Source organism: Dermacentor andersoni, chromosome 3, assembly GCF_023375885.2.
Source record: "Dermacentor andersoni chromosome 3, qqDerAnde1_hic_scaffold, whole genome shotgun sequence".
Lineage (NCBI taxonomy): Eukaryota > Metazoa > Arthropoda > Arachnida > Ixodida > Ixodidae > Dermacentor > Dermacentor andersoni.
In genome coordinates, this window is record NC_092816.1 from 158,293,875 (window position 1) to 158,312,705 (window position 18,831).

The 18,831-nt window shown below is 48.6% G+C and overlaps 2 protein-coding genes across 2 annotated transcripts in view; one reads left to right on the forward strand and one right to left on the reverse strand.

Moving 5' to 3' along the window:
* LOC129383097 (uncharacterized) overlaps positions 1-18,831 on the forward strand; it is a 167,653-nt gene that overhangs the window by 122,227 nt on the left and 26,595 nt on the right. The gene's annotated exons all lie outside the window — the stretch shown is intronic.
* LOC126524559 (uncharacterized) lies at positions 7,298-17,030 on the reverse strand. Its single transcript, XM_050172850.3, has 7 exons — positions 16,489-17,030; positions 16,255-16,419; positions 15,914-16,100; positions 15,576-15,818; positions 14,986-15,157; positions 14,455-14,603; positions 7,298-7,774 (listed from the first exon to the last, which is right to left on the reverse strand). The coding sequence occupies exons 1-7, from the start codon at positions 16,783-16,785 to the stop codon at positions 7,611-7,613; spliced, it is 1,377 nt and encodes a 458-aa protein (XP_050028807.3). The 5' UTR covers positions 16,786-17,030; the 3' UTR covers positions 7,298-7,610.

Below are 18,831 nucleotides of genomic sequence, written 5' to 3' on the forward strand. Positions count from 1 at the left end.
CTCGCGCTCGGTGATAGAAAAAATGCTCTCTGAAGGGGACAAGAGGGGGCTGGCGTAGGCAATGACGCACTCGTTTCCGCTTTGCTGTTGAGCGAGCACGGCACCTATGCCATGGCCACGGGCGTCTGTGCAAACTTGAGTTGGTGCAAATAGATCAAAGTGACCCAATATTGGAGGCGTTCTAAACAAGCGGATGAATGTGTAGAAGACGTCGGCTTTTTCGCGGTCCGAGAAGGACACAGTGTCCTTCTTGAGAAGGTCAGTCTGTGGCCGGGCGATGTCCGCAAAATTTTCATACACCGACAAAAATAGAAGCATAAGCCCCCGAAGCTGCACACATTTTTTGCTGAGCAGGGTACAGTAATGTTCTTGACTGCGTGAATCCTATCAGTATCAGGGCCGATAGCAACAGCACTGGCAAGGTGGCCAAGAACATTGACTTCGAGGTGTCGAAAATGACACTTACAAAAATAAGACCATCCTTTCGGAAGACTTAAAGGATTGACGTCAAGCGATTGATGTGGCTGTCAAACGTAGTGGAAAATACGATGACATCGTCCAGATAACATAGGCAGGTGGACCACTTAAAGCCCCGAAGGAGAGTCAATCATTCCTTCTAAAATTGCTGGTGCATTACAATGTCGAAAAGGCATAACCTTAACATGGTAAAGGCCGTCCGGCGTAATGAAAGCAGTCTTCTAACGGCCGAATTCTTCAACCGCAATCTGCCAATAACTGGAATGGAGGTATTGAAGACAAGAATTTCGGTCCGCGAAGGCAGTCGGACAGCGTCATAAATCCGCGGGAGAGGGTACACTTCCTTTTGTGTGATCTTGTTCAGCTGACGCCAGCCTACATAAAATCACCAGCTGCCATCTTATTGACCAAGACAACCGGCAATGCCCGATGACTCAACGAGGACTGAATTACAATTTTAGTTAGCATCTTGTGTACGTCAGCTCGGATAACGTGGCGTTGTGCGTGGGACACGCGCTAAGGACGATGCGGATAGGAGTAGCATCACCTGTGCTAAACTTATGGGTCACAACGGAAGTCTGGCCCGGCGGGCCCCAAAGACACAGATGTCGCGATACGACACGAGGACGCGACAGAGATCCGCAGCTTGTTCTGGAAGCAGTTCATGAACGATCATCTTTGATTATACGCCGGGATCGGACGCTTTGGCACTGATCGGACAGCAGGTGGCTGCAAACGAGCACGGAACATCCAATGCAGAGATGGCGGTATCGTCGATCGGAGAAGTGCAGCTGAGCGACATGCTTTAGGGGTAACTTGCGTACTTGAACCAAACATTAAAATAGGAAGGAATACGCGGTTGTCGGCAATAACCACAATGGTATGAGAAGCGGCAACTGCATAGCAGGAGAATATTAACATTAGGAGTCAGCACATAGTCACCATCATAAAAAGATGGGAAGCAAGCCAAAGGTATATATATTACGGCTTGAGGCGGCTAGCGTACGAAGTCTGCAGAACATAAACGAGGCTCAGATGATTTTGGAGCACAGCAGTGATTAGGCAGCTCGAGTATGAGGAGGCCAGCACTGCACTCAATCAGTGGTAATAGTCCGACCAAACGTCGGGCTGAAGATGAAATCATGCGAACAACGCTCAAGTGCAGCAAATAAAACAGAAGTGTTGAAGCCAGTAACTGTTATTCTGACACTACACATGCCAAGGATAATCAGCGTTGCTCCTGCGGCGATTCTGATCACACGGGATGTGGCAGGTTTAAGGATTTTCTTCAGGAGGCAACGAAGATGGTTTCTCATTACCGATATATGGGCTCCAGTATAAACAAGCGCTGGGACATGTACACCGTCAACTTCTACATCGGCTATATTGCGTCTGGTCGGAAGGGTGAGAGGCTCTGGCGGAGACGTCGACAATGCAGCGTCACCTCCGGGAGCTGCATCTTTTAGTCGTCCTAAGGTACGCGCCCAGGTTGGAAGGACGGCAACAGGCGACGGGACTGGTGTAACCTAGACGACGGGTGGCGACATTGCGGCGAACGGCATTGGTGACTGCTCGGCGACTGTTAACGACGGCGCCGTGTGATGGTACCGCCCGTAGCATGTAGATGCGGCTCGGCTTGCAGCTGGAAATAGCGAAAACTGCAGTCTTGACGAGCGCTATTCGAGAACGGCATCGAGAACCAGCGGTTGCGACAGTATCAGACAACATGACCAACGCGGCAGCAACTGATGCAAATAGGTCGGTCTTCCGGTGTTCGCCACTGACATGCTGCGAGAAGCTCGAGGAACCCATTGATTTTGTGTATGCACGAGCGAAGGACGTTTGATTGGTCGGGAACTGGCCACTGTACAAACTGATTGCAAGGCGACATTGGCGATTCCTTGAACTTGGGAACCATAGGAGTGCAGGTATCGTTGACAAGTGGGTACAGTGCCGAGGGACACATGGCTTGCAGCTCACGGCGCGCAATCTTCGTCAGCTGCTCTGAAGGCTGCTGCTGCTGCGCAGGAAAGTCCTGTCGGTCTTCACAAGGCGATGTTGCAGCCGTATTGGGAAGCCGCGCAAATGATTGGTACATACGAAGGCTTTTCACCTAATCGAAGCGCTTGCACTCCGTGATGACGTCATTAACCAAAGTGCAGTTCTTACAAATGCGTATATTGAAGGCGTCATCGGCGATACATTTTAAACATGCCCGACTTTGTCAGACTCGGACATTTAAGCGTCGGCCTTGCAGCAGGGTGCCAGCACACCTTGCATGTAGGCGACGTATTCCTTGGCGGACGTTTGAAGTCGTGATGCCAACTCTTTCTTGGCGATAACCTTCCGATTCAATGGCTTTCCGTAGAGATCTAGAAGCTCCTGCCTGCAGGTCTCCTAGTCACGGAATTATGCTTCGTACTTTCGAAACCATACTCGCTCTGTTCCTGCCAAGTAAAGAATTATGTTCGCCAGCATCTCTGTGGGATCGCATTTGTTGTGGCTGCTCACCCGCTCACAGATCTTCAGGCAGTCATCGAATCGGTGGTGCGGCAGTTTCCCCGATCACGTGGGAGCGTGAGTACGAGAGTCGACGCAGTCGACGCAGGCGCTGCCTAGCCAAGCACCGTCGCCGGCATTATTAGTGGAGAACCGAAGCGGTAGCCCCCACGAAGCTGCGTTCTGAGTCGTTGCCCTGCACCTCAATCAAATCTTACGCAGAGGAATCCCTACGCACATACGTATATACAACTATTTACACAGGAAAAAGTTAGCGATAAATGCGCAGGCGGGAACAAATGCCACGGCTCCAGCACATAGTCTACCACTTCCTGTTTGTCTCCCTCTTGCTCGCATTGGCCTGTTCAAATGCACCGTAACAATACAGCTCTCGAAAGAAGCCTGGGCGACATAGTAGAAAGATTAGCTTGATAATTACATGAATACTTCATTCTTGTACATGGGAGTGAGCTCAACCGCGGAATGGTAAGCGCAAGAGCTATGACCGCCTTCTGAGAAGAGGAAGTGGGAATGAAGGCGGCAGTAGCTATCTGGCCTTGAGAATTGATAACGGCGATAGCAAAATAAGGACCGGTACTACATTCTGCAGCATCGACGTGGAGCACTTCCCTAGATTTAGTGCAGTCGTCGCTGCTTGTGGTGGATGGGGTGCATGTTTTTTTGGGAGTGGTGGAATACGTAAATTTTCGTCTATGTGGTGAGGAAGGGTATGTTTGGTTTTAGCGATGGAGGTTGGCGTTATACTAAAATTGAGTATGCGTCTGCCGGTTTGTGTATTGGAAAGCCTGGTATATTAAGACGTTAGATGTGCTTCAATGAGTTCTTTTGGGTGTCGAGGGTGTCTGTCTGCATGAGACGTACGGTGGTGTCCGGATGGGAACAACGAGATCGAATTTGCAGATTTTGCGTAAGAGGGTGTTGATTTCTTTCCCTTCCCTTCTGAAGAGGCAGAAGTAAGGGATCGCATAAGTAATCTTGCTGAGGACGAAGGCTTGGACTAAGCGGAGGAGTAATAAACATGAAAAAAATTATAATGTTTATTATCAATATAAATGTTTATTATCAATATAGGTTTATTACAAACAAAAATATGTGCTATCCCGAGGCCTGCCAGCAATGATACGATATCTACCTCATCCAAAATTGTCAATATGAACATTCCTTTTTTGATCTAATAAATATGAAAGTGTCAACTGTACGACACATCATTGATACGGCATCGATCGAATTCTTTAACCATCCTTCTGTGCTCTATGCAGTGGACCGTTTTCATGAAACAAAGAAAAAAAAACATTAGCACATTGATTCCCTAAATATTTCTGAAACAAGACTCTTGATAAACAAAAGTCACCTAAAGGGAAATGCCTCATGAACAGGACGACGATACCAACTTTTGTTTGACACCCACAGAAAAAATTTTACCCAGCAAGGTTTATATTGAGTGCTTTTTTTGTTATCTCTGGTTGAACAGAACTGGAACCGAGGCCTTATTGCCGTTATGAACTGTCATAAGACAGGATTATGATATTACACAGTATATCGCACAGGAGAAGCTGACAATAATTACAAATGGTGACCTGAAATAGCCAAGAAAATGCAATCTTATCACTAATTTGTGCAGTCATAGCATCACCGGTTGCTCTGCTGCGTTCAGGTATTCACGTTGCCCAGTTTTCGCGTTCATTTGTGCATCATAATGATGACAGTCAAAAACCTGGTGCGCATGGACAAACATCTTGTTCTAAAGAATGTGTTACTCTAAGCAAAGTACAATAGCGCTTTTTTACTGCAGTGAAAAGACTGCAGTGAAAAACAAGACACGAGGAACACCTGGCAAGAAAACTGTCATGGAAAGATTTCACAAGGTGTGGAATTCATACAATTATTTTCGTTGCTTATTTCCGCCAAACTGGGGCAGTCTCTGCTGCGTAGCTTCTTTCTTTAAGTACATGGCGTCCGGAAGGTCTGGTGTAAGCACTGTTTGCATCCATCGATTCTGATCCCTTCGCCGTCTATCGATGATTCACACAAGACTCAGGCGCTCACTGCATTCCATCGGTAAGCCGAACGTTCTTACGCGATGTAACTTGTGCCTTGGACGTGCACGGCCTCTTTTCTTTTATTGATGTCGCGGCTCCTCGCACTAGACGCAGAATGTTCAATTTCATTAGTAGTATCGAAAGACTGTGAGGTTCATTAAATCTTTGAGTGTCGGGTTTTCTCGGAGGTGATGCACGCCCAACGTTGCGTTTCATTTCCTTCGGATATTATAAAATGAACACAACGGTTTATTCTCAAATGTGGTGAAAAGACACGAATGTTGGCACAGAGTCTCCTGTTGTGGTGCTGACATTCCTTGGTGACAATGACGCATGGAGACACATAAAATCGGAAACCGTACTGGTACATCAGTACAGGCAAAAAAGGTTAAAGGGAAGCTGAAAGGTTTTCCAGAAAAAATGAGTGAACATGTGTACTTTATGGTTTTCAACCCTCCGAATTCGAATATCGTATCGAAATTGAGCGAAAGAAGGCGCAAATATATTTTATTTTGACGAAAAGTGCAGCAGCGGACACGCCCAGCTCGCGCGTCTCGTTTCCGCCTGTGATTGGTCGGGCGACTCGTGACGTCAACTTTAGCGACCGACCGCTGCCGCTCCACATGAAGCGCGGTGCCAGGTAGTTTGGTGCTGTAATGGAAAATTAAGAGGTAATGGAAAATTTAGAGAGACTGCGTTTTTCTGAAGAGTTCGGCGTTGCTCCCTACATGTACGAGCCGATTGCAAAGAGCCGGCCTCTCGAAGAAGCAAACGATGCTGGTGCGAGCAGTGCTTTCGACGAGAACGAAAGCGAAGTCTTGGGATCTCCTCACGTTGGAAATGGTCTTTGGTGAGTATGTTTTTGCAAAGCGATCTAGTGATCTCGGCGATCTTTCGCCGATCTAGTGAGCTCGTTTCCGGTCAAACAACTGCAGTGTTGTGTTCCTGCATGCCTCCTCGTGGAACGTAAGCGGGGATGCGATCGTCGGCATTTGTGCGCTGTCCAAAGCTGTCGGCAATCTACAAAGACGGTTTAAACGCGTGGAAAGCTTCCCGGTTCATGCAGTACGTGTAGTGACCTTCATCTGTGCGCCATCCGCACACTACTCGTAACCGAAGTCGTAAAGGCGGCGAATTCCGTCGGCTACGTGAGACGGTCGGTTTCTCGCTGTGCGCGAGAGAAGGGGGGAGCGTAGCGTCCTGGCGTGCGCCGGCTTTCCAGCACATGCAAACTCTACATTTGCACTGCGTTATGGTAGCTGCATGCAGGCTGTTTTACAACACACGTGCAAATAGAAAATTCGCGGCGCTTTGCGACGAAACCTGCGTCAAGGGCGGGAGATAAACATGCACCTTCCGTTCAGCGGGCTAACACGAAGGAGCTCGCAGTAAATCAAAATCCAGGTTTGGGCGAGTTCGTGTATTCATAAGGCCTTCCAACACCAGTTATCATCAGTCAGTCCGCACTCGTGCCGTCTTTGTTTTCGTTGCTCCGATCTTTTCGCGCTGCGTTTAGAAAGCCTGCTAGTGGCAAGTAGTCCTCTCTCATTCTGTGGCCATATACAGCAAGTGCGCAGGCCGAATTGCAGGGCTGGCCGTATACGTGCTGCGTGCTTGATAATGTATCAAGCTAAGGTGCACTTGGTAATTTGATACAAGTTCTTTGCATGTGTTCATGAGTGCAAATGCTTCTTTGGTAGTCTTTGATGCCATTTTAAACACACTTCACTTTTAATAGGTGTTCGTGCCATCACTGTATCCAAATGAACAATGAAGAGGACTGCTGCTGCTGTCAAGAAATTAACGAAATTACTCAAAAGCAGAAGCATGCACAATGCATCACAAGGTCACGAAAATTTAAAGACGTTTGTCTGAACAGGACTGGGCTTGAAGTGGCACTTGTGCAGCAAGGTACTACATTATCAGGAAAAGACCCCACAAACAGGTGAGATTTGATATAGATCAGATATGTGCTGTAATATAATTTACTTTCACTTCCACAGACAGTTGAGATATGCTGCATATCGGCAATTTGCATGGCTAATATGGAGAAGAATGGGCAAACACAAGAGACGCATTCTGCCAAGTTGTGTACTGTGTGCTATCCGGAAGAAATATCCATCTCATAATGGAGTGTACACGGGGTTCAAACATTTTCCAAGCTGCGTCGAAATGAGTATTTAAACATGTGTTAGTAAAGGAACTGAATTGCTGCATGCACCGATCTTGACATTATGAACCAATATGAATTGCATCACTTACCAATTGACTTTACAACTTTCATGCATGTAGTAAATGTTTTTGGCACAACAAAAAGTGAATTTGGAAGCACATATATATTTTATTCAGTGTCATTTTATCTGGTTGCCACGCATGTAAAATAGAAAAACAGCCAACCCTAGCATACACAAACACATATTTATAAAGTTATTTACATGGATGTCGTGAAGCTGTCACAAAGGTAGTTTGTCATGCACTGTGTCATGAGTCTACAATGGCTTGTGTTAGGAGCAAACCAGCTTTTCATATTGTTGGCATTCTCATTACATTTTGCTACAAGACCATAATATCTAACTACTTGTTGAATCTTGTTCTCCGCCTGTTCACAAGCTCTTCCTTTGATGCTTTAGGAAAGCGGCTGCTGAGAGGTGGCGGAATCTTCGCATTTGTGGTCCTTCTCGTCCGTAACACTGTCACAGCGTCCAGCATAACCACTTCGAGTAGTCTCTTCACATAGCCTGCATTAGGATTTCACAACACAATGTATGTGTTGTTAGAATCTGGGTCGCAAGCCCCAAGGGTAGCGTTGGCCTGGCGGCCTGGGGCACAACTGGAAGCATCCGAAGGTCCCGGCAAAGCATGAGTCGACTGGTAACAGAACAACTTGTTTATTCTAACATCGCAAAAGAGCGGGCGGTCAGGTCGACCGAAGTGGAGAGACGGGAGAGCACGTTACTCAACAGAAGAAATCGGAGCCTCTCTCCCGGCGTCCGGGGGCAGCTGCTCTTATACTCTCGGAGTAGAGGGCAAGAGGAAGGCCTCGTGACGAGACCACGTGACGGCGGGGCACGGACGAGCTGAGAGACAAGTTGAGACGAGTGTAGTGACGCATCCGCCTTGCCGGCGCCGGACAGACCTCCTCGCTTCACACTTGGGAAGCTCCTCTCCCCGGCTGCCGCGCTTTGACAAGCGTGGGCACACACACACACACACGCACACACGAAGACACGTGGCACTGAAACACGCTTGGACGCGCTTGGCGGGGAGGCTTTGCGGCAGCTCCGAACGGGCCAAAATGTCCGCCGCTTTGAACGAAGCCCCGGCGTCCGTTGCATCCGCGCCGGCTATACCGCGCGTCGTAGGCGAAACGTAACAGACCGCCCCACCGGGGGAAGGAGATCCCGATGGTCAGGGGACTGCATCCGCTGTCCGGAGGGATGTCGCTTGATGATGCTCATAACCGAAGTCGGTCGTCCTTCGGCGTTTCTTGAGCGCAGCGCACAGAGAAGGCCTCGTTCTCTCGTTCAGGTTCACACAGGACACTGCAAAGTGACTTCGGGAGAGTTGACATTTTTGTTCTCGTTCCCGGCAAGCGTTAGAACTACGCCGAAACTCAACCGCTCAGTCAGCAAGCACGGCACAACCCTCACTAAGCCCTGCCAGGCTCTTTCCCCTTTTATACTACTGCCTAGTTCCTTACAGTAGTTTTGCAGCACTCAGAACACATCCACAAATTGAAAAATTGCACTAGAAAGCACGTCATCACTTTGAAACACTACACAAAAGCAATATGTTAAAAATCCTGCCTCAGGAAGAAAAACATCAGTAACAAATAACTTTGAGGCTGATTCTTACGTTAGGGGCTTCGACTTAAGCCATCGGCGTTACCGTTGAGACTCCCCTTTTTGTAACGCACCTCAAAGGAATATTGTTGCAAAGCGAGGCTCCAGCGCAGGAGGCGGCCATTTTTGGGAGAGATGGTCTGCAGCCATTGGAGAGGGCAGTGATCCGTCTCAATGATAAACCTCGAGCCGGCTAGGTAGCATGACAATTTCTGAACGGCCCACACGAGACACGCACACTCTTTCTCGGTGGCGCTGTACGCCTGCTCACGACTGGTCAGCTTACGACTGGCATACAGGACGGGGTGTTCCACTTCTCCATTTTCCCGTTGGCACAGTACAACGCCCATGCCTCGCTCACTAGCGTCGCACTGAACAACGAACCCTTTTGTGTAGTCTGGCGATCGTAGCACAGGCTGGCTTGTTAGGGCGCTCTTTAGGGCGCTAAAAGCTCTTTCCTTTGTCTCGTCCCATACGACTGTTTGGGGCTCTGTTTTTCTTAGAGCATCCGTTAGGGGAGACGCGATATCAGAGTACCTGGGGATGTACCTCTGATAGTAGCCGGCGACACCTAAGAACGACCGAATATCGGTCTTCGTGCGCGGTTGCGGGAAGTCTCGCACAGCGGCCACCTTTATTTCAGAGGGGCGGCGACGACCCCGTCCAATCACGTGACCGAGGTAGACAACCTCGGCCTGTGCTAACTGGCACTTGGGAGCCTTGACTGTCAAGCCCGCATCGCGCAGGCGGGTTAGCACTACCCGCAAGTGGGCCATATGCTCAGGCCAGGATGCGGAGAATATCGCTACATCGTCTAGATACGGTAAAGCGAATTCTTGCTGTCCCCGCAACACTTTATCCATGAGGCTTGAAAAGCAGTATGGCGCGTTCTTCAAACCAAAGCTCAACACTTTAGGACGGAATGTTCCCATTGGTGAAATGAACGCCGCATACCTACTAGCCTCTTCTGTAAGTGGAACCTGCCAATAACCCCTGACAAGATCTAGGGTGGAAATAAACTGAGCGCTACTCACTCTCTCAAGGCGCTCCTCGATGTTAGGGATCGGATAAATTTGATCCTTAGTGATGGAATTAAGCCTGCGGTAGTCGACGCAAGGACGAGGTTCCTTGCCCGGTACCTCAACTAAAATCAAAGGGGAGGTATAATCACTCTCACCCGCCTCAATTACACCGAGCTGTAGCATTTTCTTTACCTCAGCCTCCATAATATCGCTCTGGCGGGGTGACACCCGGTACGCCTTGGATCGTACTGGCTCTGGGGAGGTAAGTTCTATGTCATGAGTAAGGACAGAAGTCCTACCAGGCCTCTCAGAGAACAGACCTTGAAACTCTTGTAAGAGCTGGTGTAGTTCGGTTTTCTGCTCAGGCGACAGCGATGCTTTACTGATTAAGTCCCTAATGACTTGATCGGCGTCTTTCCTGTTCGTCACTGAGCCTAGTCCCGGAAGCTCGACCGGAAGCTCTTCGGGAACGTTTACCATCATGCACACCACTGCTTCCCGTTGTTTATAGGGTTTGAGCAGATTACAGTGGTAAACTTGCTGTGCTTTCCGCTTTCCTGGCAGACTCACTACGTAGTTAACGTCCGACAGTTTTTGAACAATCCGTGCTGGGCCCTCCCACTGCACGTCGAGTTTGTTTTTTAGCGATGTGCGCAATATCATGACCTCATCGCCCACCTCAAAACGACGGGCCCTGGCTGTCCGATCATAATAAACCTTGGCCCTCTGCTGGGCCTTTGCCATTGCTTCACCTGACAACTCCTGTGCCCTTCTTAAGCGTTCGAGGAGCTTAAGCACGTACTCCACCACGACTCGGTCGTCGCCCCTGCCTTCCCACGATTCTCGAAGCATGCGAAGCGGAGATCGCAGCGAGCGACCGTACACCAGCTCAGCTGGCGAAAACCCCGTAGCCGCATGCGGCGCGGTCCTTAATGCAAACATCACCCCAGGCAGACACAGCTCCCAGTCAGTTTGATGTTCAAAACACAATGCTCTCAACACGCGCTTCATGACGGAGTGGAGCTCCTCAACGGAATGCGACTGGGGGTGGTGCACTGAGCTGTGTAACAGCTTTACCCCGCACCTTTCGAGAAAGGCTGTCGTCAAAGCGCTAGTAACACTGTGCCCTGATCTGATTGGATTTCCGCAGGAAAACCAACTCGCGCAAATATGGACAGTAGTGCATTGACTATCTCAACTGAGCTGAGTTCTTTAAGCGGCATTGCTTCAGGGAACTTTGTCGCTGGGCAGGTCACAGTCAAAATGTGTCTGTACCCCGTGGTTGTTACCGGCAGAGGTCCCACTGTATCAATAACGAGCCGTCCGAAAGGCTCCGTAATGATAGGTACCAACTTCAACGGCGCCCTCGATTTGTCCCCTGGTTTGCCCACCCGCTGACAGGTGTCACATGTCTTCACAAAGTGGTCTGCGTCCCGAAAACACCCTGGCCAATAGTACTCTTGCAAGAGACGGTCCTTAGTTTTCTTAACTCCTAGGTGTCCGGACCACGAACCCCCATGCGACAAGCGCAACAGATCCTGACGATAGCATTGAGGCACGATCAGCTGATCGAACTCCACTCCCCTGCGGTCTAGATACTTCCGGTACAGGACGCGACCTCTTTCCACAAAGCGAGCATTTTTCTTGGCGATACCTTCCTTGACAATGCAGCGTATGTTTTCTAGGCTGCCATCCTTCTTTTGCTCGGCTATCAAAGCCGCCCGGTTGACTTTTAGCAACCTATTAAGTCCGTCTGACGTAGGCTCGATGAGCAAATCTGCAGATAGCTCTTCTAACTTTCCCGCATCGGGAATTTCCTGTCCAGTATCTGGTGCCTTTAACGCTACAGGCTCAATTTTATCCAGTTCGGGCGTGCTCTGAATATCAGCTTGCTGCGCCTCTGACCCTTTCTCATTGTTCGACAACGTCGGCCCCGCAACTACCGCCTTTGCAGCGAGCTCCCGAACCTTCGATCTGGTTAAGGCCTGAACGCTAGCCTCACCAAACAAAAGCCCCTTCTCGCGCAGGAGGTGATCGGACCTGTTCGAAAATAGGTACGGGTACTGAGGGGGCAGCATAGATGACACTGCGGCCTCCGTCTCAAGCGCTCCGAAAGGTCCTTCAATAAGCACTTTTGCTACGGGCAGACACACGCTATGAGCTTCCACGGCTTGCTTGATCCATGCGCACTCGCCCGTGAACATATCGGGTTCTACGTAAGAGGGGTGAACTACATCCATCGTAGCTGCGGAATCGCGAAGCACTCGGCACTCTTTCCCGTTCACGAGGAGGTCTCGCATGTAAGGCTCGAGAAGCTTCATGTTCTCGTCAGTGCTGCATAATGACAAAAACACGACTTTTGTTTTTGTTTCTGGACACTGCGCCGAAAAGTGACCCGGCTTCTGACACGTATAACACACGCGCACTTGCCTCCTCGAACCGCTGTCTGCGTTCGGCTTCGGCTGCCGCCGTCTCCTTACCTTCGGTCGGACTGCTTTCACTCGCATCCGCACTACGTGTGTTCCCCCTTGCTCTCATGGGCGTGAACTTCGGCCTCTCAAACTTGGAGCCAAATTCACCCTTTTGACCGTCCTTAGCTCCGCGAGCCCGACGCGTCACAAACTCCTCGGCTAGCTCAGCGGCTCTAGCCACCGTACTAACGTCTGGCCTATCCAAGACCCAGTACCGCACGTTCTCAGGTAACCGACTATAAAACTGTTCCAGCCAGAAACACTGCAGAACTTTCTCGTGATCACCCAACGCTTTCTCTTCTTTGAGCCACTCCTGCATGTTTGACATAAGCCTGTAGGCAAACTCTGTATATGACTCACTTTTACCTTTCTCAATTTCCCGAAACTTCCGACGGAACGCCTCCGCTGACAGCCTGTACTTTTTTAGCAGACTCGATTTCACTTTGTCGAAATCCTCTGCCTCCTCTCTATTCAAGCGAGCGACTACGTCGGCCGCCTCGCCGGGTCACAAAGTGAGCAAGCGCTGTGGCCACGTTTCCCGAGAGAACCCCTGCTTCTCGCACGTTCGCTCAAAGCTAACCAGGAACAAACCAATGTCCTCTCCAAGCTTAAACGGCCGCATCAGGTCAGTCATTTTAAACGATACTCGTTCTCCTGCACCGTGTGCCTGACTTCCATTACGAGCGCGTTCCATCTCTAACTCGAGACGCTTCATTTCCAAAGCGTGTTGACGATCGCGCTCTCTTTCTTTCTCTTGTTGCTCTCGTTCTATCTGTTCTTTACGTTCACGCTCTTTTTCTTTCTGTTCTTTTCGTTCACGCTCATCTTTCTCTTTCTGTTCTTTAAGTTCACGCTCCTGTCTCTCTTTCTGTTCTTTAAGTTCGCGTTCCTGTCTCTCTTTCTGTTCTTTAAGTTCGCGCTCCTGTCTCTCTTTCTGTTCTTTAAGTTCGCGCTCCTGTCTTTTTGCCCTCTCCTCAATGGTCTCAAGGCATTCCGACAGCTCGTCATCCTCCGCTTCTAACTCAAGAATAGCCCTTAGCAGTTCTGGTTTTCTGAGTTTGTCTGAGACATCCAGACCCAACTCTCTTGCAAGCTCCAGCAATTTCGGTTTGCGCAACGACTTCAAATCCATGGCTGCTCTGAATGCTGCTTTCTCTACTGCCTACTATTGTCTTGCCGCAAACTAACCCGGCAGCAACGACAACCACAATTACCAGCTCTGTTTCTGACACTAACAAAAGCCTGGCAAAACTCAGAAGAAGAAAGTCCCGCACTCACCAAACCTCGCAGCCAAGAATTCAGCGCAGTCGTTCCGCTGCAGGCAACCAGTCATCACACAGGGCTCATTGCACTGCTCCCGGATGGTCGTTGTGCTGCTCAGTATACAGTCAACCGCATATCTTCGCTGCTGGCCTCCGTTGTCGCGATCCCACCGCTGCCACCAGCTGTTAGAATCTGGGTCGCAAGCCCCAAGGGTAGCGTTGGCCTGGCGCCCTGGGGCACAACTGGAAGCATCCGAAGGTCCCGGCAAAGCATGAGTCGACTGGTAACAGAACAACTTGTTTATTCTAACATCGCAAAAGAGCGGGCGGTCAGGTCGACCGAAGTGGAGAGACGGGAGAGCACGTTACTCAACAGAAGAAATCGGAGCCTCTCTCCCGGCGTCCGGGGGCAGCTGCTCTTATACTCTCGGAGTAGAGGGCAAGAGGAAGGCCTCGTGACGAGACCACGTGACGGCGGGGCACGGACGAGCTGAGAGACAAGTTGAGACGAGTGTAGTGACGCATCCGCCTTGCCGGCGCCGGACAGACCTCCTCGCTTCACACTTGGGAAGCTCCTCTCCCCGGCTGCCGCGCTTTGACAAGCGTGGGCACACACACACACACGCACACACGAAGACACGTGGCACTGAAACACGCCTGGACGCGCTTGGCGGGGAGGCTTTGCGGCAGCTCCGAACGGGCCAAAATGTCCGCCGCTTTGAACGAAGCCCCGGCGTCCTTTGCATCCGCGCCGGCTATACCGCGCGTCGTAGGCGAAACGTAACAGTGTGAAGAAATAAAGCGCAAGATCATCAGCTTACCATGTGTGGGTTGCTCCTTTACAGGACAGGCAACCACATTGCCTCCTGTGGCTTTCGGGTATTTCACAATCCACCTAGAAGTGCCATCCTGTGTGCATGCCTGCCTTCTCTCACTGTTCTCATTGTAGTGCATGGCTACTAACCGAGTCCTGGAACAGTTACATTTAATCATTTTGTCACTTCAGGCTATTGAATCGTGAAACAATTTGATGCATCCAAGAGATGCAGGAGACAAAATACAAAGTAGAAACAGTGATTGTTAATTAAACAAACTACAGCCAGGCAAAGCAATCTGTGGACCATGGCTTGGACTCCAAAAGCAGCCAAGCAATGACAAATCTGCTATTAACGAATGCTTGATCACTGTAATGAACCATTGTGGCCTCAGTATAGCTTATATACTACATTTTTTTATTCCATATGGTGTTCATATATTTATCTGGTATAAGCAGTTTCTTCACTGAAACACACTGCTCGCTTGATTTCAGTATCTCATCAAGACTCAACTGCAAAGCTGAAATATTTAGTTACCTTGCCACCATTCCTTCAAAGGAGTACTGGCACAACTTGGGCGCAAAATGCAGCAGCACGCTATGGAAAGCTTCTAAACCATAGGTCTGGAACTTCGTTGCTAATTGCGGCAAATCTCTCAGGAAGGCCTTGGAAGTCGCTACTTCCTTCAGCTTCTGGAAAGCCTTCGACTCTGAATGAAAAGTGTAGAAGCACCAGTGCCAAGTGCATACAGCAGCCATATGTGTGGATAAGCAAACTGGCTGCTGCACGTGTTATTCCACTGAGGTAGTTACATTACATATTACAGCACCAAGCTAATATATTTTCTTGCATCATAATACATGCCATTATTCCGACTGTGACAACAGAGGTGGCACTTTTTCAGCTGGCAACTTCCAAAATCAGAACACAAAACTTGTGCATGCGATTAGAGCTACAGCGGCATCTATAGCAAGAAAGAATGGAAAGAAAGAAATACGGATTCAACAGCAAAAAGCTACACAATATTTCTGAAGTGGTCAGACATGATGTACTCGCATGACACTGCTTGGTACAGCTGATATGTTCTTCATTGATGTATGTTATATTTCCATCAAAAGGCAGCTTACCTGTGCTAAGCCAATTCCGCGGTTCAATGTCTCCATGGAGACAGGATGGAAACAGTGCATCCTCATGGCTGTGAATGTCTCTGACATGATTTAGCAGTGATTTCCACTTCGGAACAATGAGCTCCTTGTGGCCCTCACTTGAGGCAGCCGACCAATAGAGGTGGTTCCCAACAGCTTGCGTCCACTCCTTGAGCTCTTTGGAGTCATTTCTCTTAGCCACAGCAAGCAACTTTTTGTGAACACCTGAAATTAAAAAAAATATATGCATGCCTTTCTTGCAAGAATGCATAATGCAAGTAAAAATATTCTGGTCCAGTCAAGTACAGACTACATCATACCTTTAACGACATGCCAGACATCGAATTCATGCGTGATGTCGGACCTCTCCTTCCGAAGAAAACACTTTATCTGGGCATGCCGGTCGGTAACAATAGACGTCACATCAATGCGGTGATCCTGGAGGAAGCTGAGGCTACGTTTCAGGCCTTCCAGCTCCATATAGCAGCTTCCGCCTACTTCATTAGACTGCAAAACGTGACAATTCAGTATGTTTTACACATAACAATGATCTGTCCTCTATAAACAGAATGAAAGTAAAGTGATTATTTGCTGCATAGACTTATCTTCTAGCACTGGTTGTTACAGATGTAGCATGCTATAAAACACAGTTTAAACAAACCTGCACAAGTTCAAAATGCAGTATTTTGTTGCGCTGAAGATCCAGAAAGGAGTATGTTCCGAACTTTGCGCTAAATCCAGGCGAATCGGCTCGCCCATCGCCTGCAAGTCTCACTTTTTGCTCCCCTATATCCGCAAGCAACAGTTGCTGTTCGTTTTTCCACACCTAAAGAAAATTCCCACTAAAGTAAGCACATGTGAATTGCTTTAAATATCTTTTAAGAAATATGCTTACCTTCCCAATGGCAGGCCAGAGGTGAGAACGCTGAATGTTGAAAAATGTCCTCTCTCCGAATACTTGTACCCCAACAAGCGAAAGCATCCGGAGGGTAGCAGTTGGGTTGCACCCAGAAAATAGTATGGCTGCAGAAAGCCGCAGGTTGAGCGCAGCCAACTGCTGAATGCAATTTTGATTTTGCCAAGAAATCGTGTGGCCCGACTTGCAGACTGTAGTCATCTGAAAAAGAGTTCCTTGGCACTGGACATGACATGTGCAAGGTGCAAAGCACTTGCGGCAGAAATTGAAAAGCATCCTAAGCTGTTTCTCCTGGACTAAAATAATTCTTTCATTATCAGGAGCGTCACTGCAGTCCTCCCTGCAATTCCTTTCATCGGAGTCGATATTCCTGGAAAAAACAACAATCTTTCAGCTAAGGTGCGTAGCACAGACCAAGGGAGCTTGCAAAATAACTGCGTCTGCTGTGCGCACTGACCCAGTGCGATCGTAACAAGCCAAATTGAGAAAGCATTGCAATTTTTTACGCCATTGACATAACGTACCCCTCTTTCCAGTCACTCAAGGGGCAATAGTCGTAATCACGGCTGAATGAGTCGCCATTGTCACTGAGTTCCTCGCTATCACTGTCCTCGGAGCTTGCTTCACACACTGTAGTGCCCAACTGTACTTGGGTGGCCGCACTAACCATCGAGGCACCAACCTGAACACCTGGTAAAACATTGAAGTACATGAACAGTAGTTATCAGGACTGAATGAGGTTAATTTCATTCAACTAATACTATGTCCACCGACTCAGCTTTAGTGAAGCTAAAACATTTGTAGTATTAGAGAAATACGATTCCCTTATTACAGCCCATAAGTTATTCCACTTACTGAAAGAAAGCATGCAGCTGGGACACTGAAAAAGGCATGCCAAGTTTAATAGCGCATATATATACATACCTAGAGAAACACTACAAGACTTTGTCTGTGCTTCCTTTGATTTGCCTTTTCTTTTCATGTTCACTTGTGATGCCTTAGAGCAGTTTTCAGGATGCATAATGACTTGAAAGCACTTGTCATCACTTTTATGGGAGATCAGTGCTGGTTCTTGGGCACCGTCTGCAAGTGGCAAGTTTCTTGTAGCGCAGTCATGATCTGTGATGTCAACTGCCATGAATTCTTGATCTTCACTGTCATCTGGTGTGCAGTCATCTGGTGTGCAGACATCTGGTGTGCAGTCACCTGGTGTGCAGTCACCTGGTGTGCAGTCACCTGGTGCGCAGTCACTTGGTGCGCAGTCTTCAGTGCAAGCCGTGTTTCCCAGCAGTTCATTGAGAACCTGAATATGTAAAAAAAGAAAACCATATGATGCTCTTGCTGCAAACAGGACAAAGTAAAGTGCACTTCAGTACGAGTAAAATCTTTCCGTGTCTTGCAAAAATAATTTCAACGCTCGCTTTACGGAACAGATGAATTTTACAGCTGCGTTGCAAATCACACATGTCATCTCTAGGCGAAGAGGCACCATCTATACATGCGTTAGCTTCTCCATACTTGTATTCATTTAGGCAGCTAGAATAGGCTTTAATGGTTGCCATATAGCTAAAAAGTCTGCTCCCAGACCTCCGTGACACCTCTCTTGAAGGTTATGAAACATTGGAAGGAAAGAGGCTACGTAGACTACCCTACTCCTCCGTGTTCATAAAGGAAGTTTCTCTTGCATTGTGGTTTTCCTCATCTTTATTTTGAAATGTGCCACTCAATGCTACAAGCTTTTTTATGTTTTATTTGCCGGGAGCCGGAAGCCTTCTCGAGGCAAACGCTTTCTCGGCGCTCCGAGGACGAAGAAAAAGGTGCCGCGCCAATTTTCTAACATATTTTGGCCACAGAGGACTACACATGAATCCTACAATGCTTGAACTTAAGTAGGACCAAGCGACGCATCTACGTATCACGTCTTCACACGTACGAGCTTTCCGAGTAGAATTACGTGCGGCGCGCAGTCTCCGGTTGCGAATTTCGCATAGCGTAGCCGCAGTCTCGATATGTGATATGATGGGAGAGCTGCGCACGAGCCTAACCTTGAAACGCTTTCTTTAGTACGGTGCCATTTGCTACCGTCCTCGTACAAGCGCCGTTCAATTCAGGCGTAACGCCTCACTGTTACCAAAAACCGGCACACCAGCTCAAACTCCATTTATCTGAAAAAAGCATTGTAGCAATCACTAGCTTACACGTATTAAACTACACTGAACAATGGTTCGCGCAGTCAGGTTCTTACCTCAAGCTTCCTTCTTTTCGCGAAAGCTGGCCTTGACAGCGGTGACGAGCTCCTCGTGAACGCGAACACTGACGGCA

What these genes read in the sequence shown, in the direction of transcription:
- LOC126524559 (XM_050172850.3), bottom strand. Translation starts at nt 16,785, where the DNA reads ATGCTTTTCAATTTCTGCCGCAAGTGCTTTGCACCTTGCACATGTCAT. An exon ending in TCTGGCCTGCCATTGGGAAG is followed by an intron (nt 16,420 to 16,488) that starts GTAAGCATATTT and finishes AATTTTCTTTAG; the next exon opens with GTGTGGAAAAACGAACAGCA. An exon ending in TTTGAAGGAATGGTGGCAAG is followed by an intron (nt 14,604 to 14,985) that starts GTAACTAAATAT and finishes TAACTGTTCCAG; the next exon opens with GACTCGGTTAGTAGCCATGC.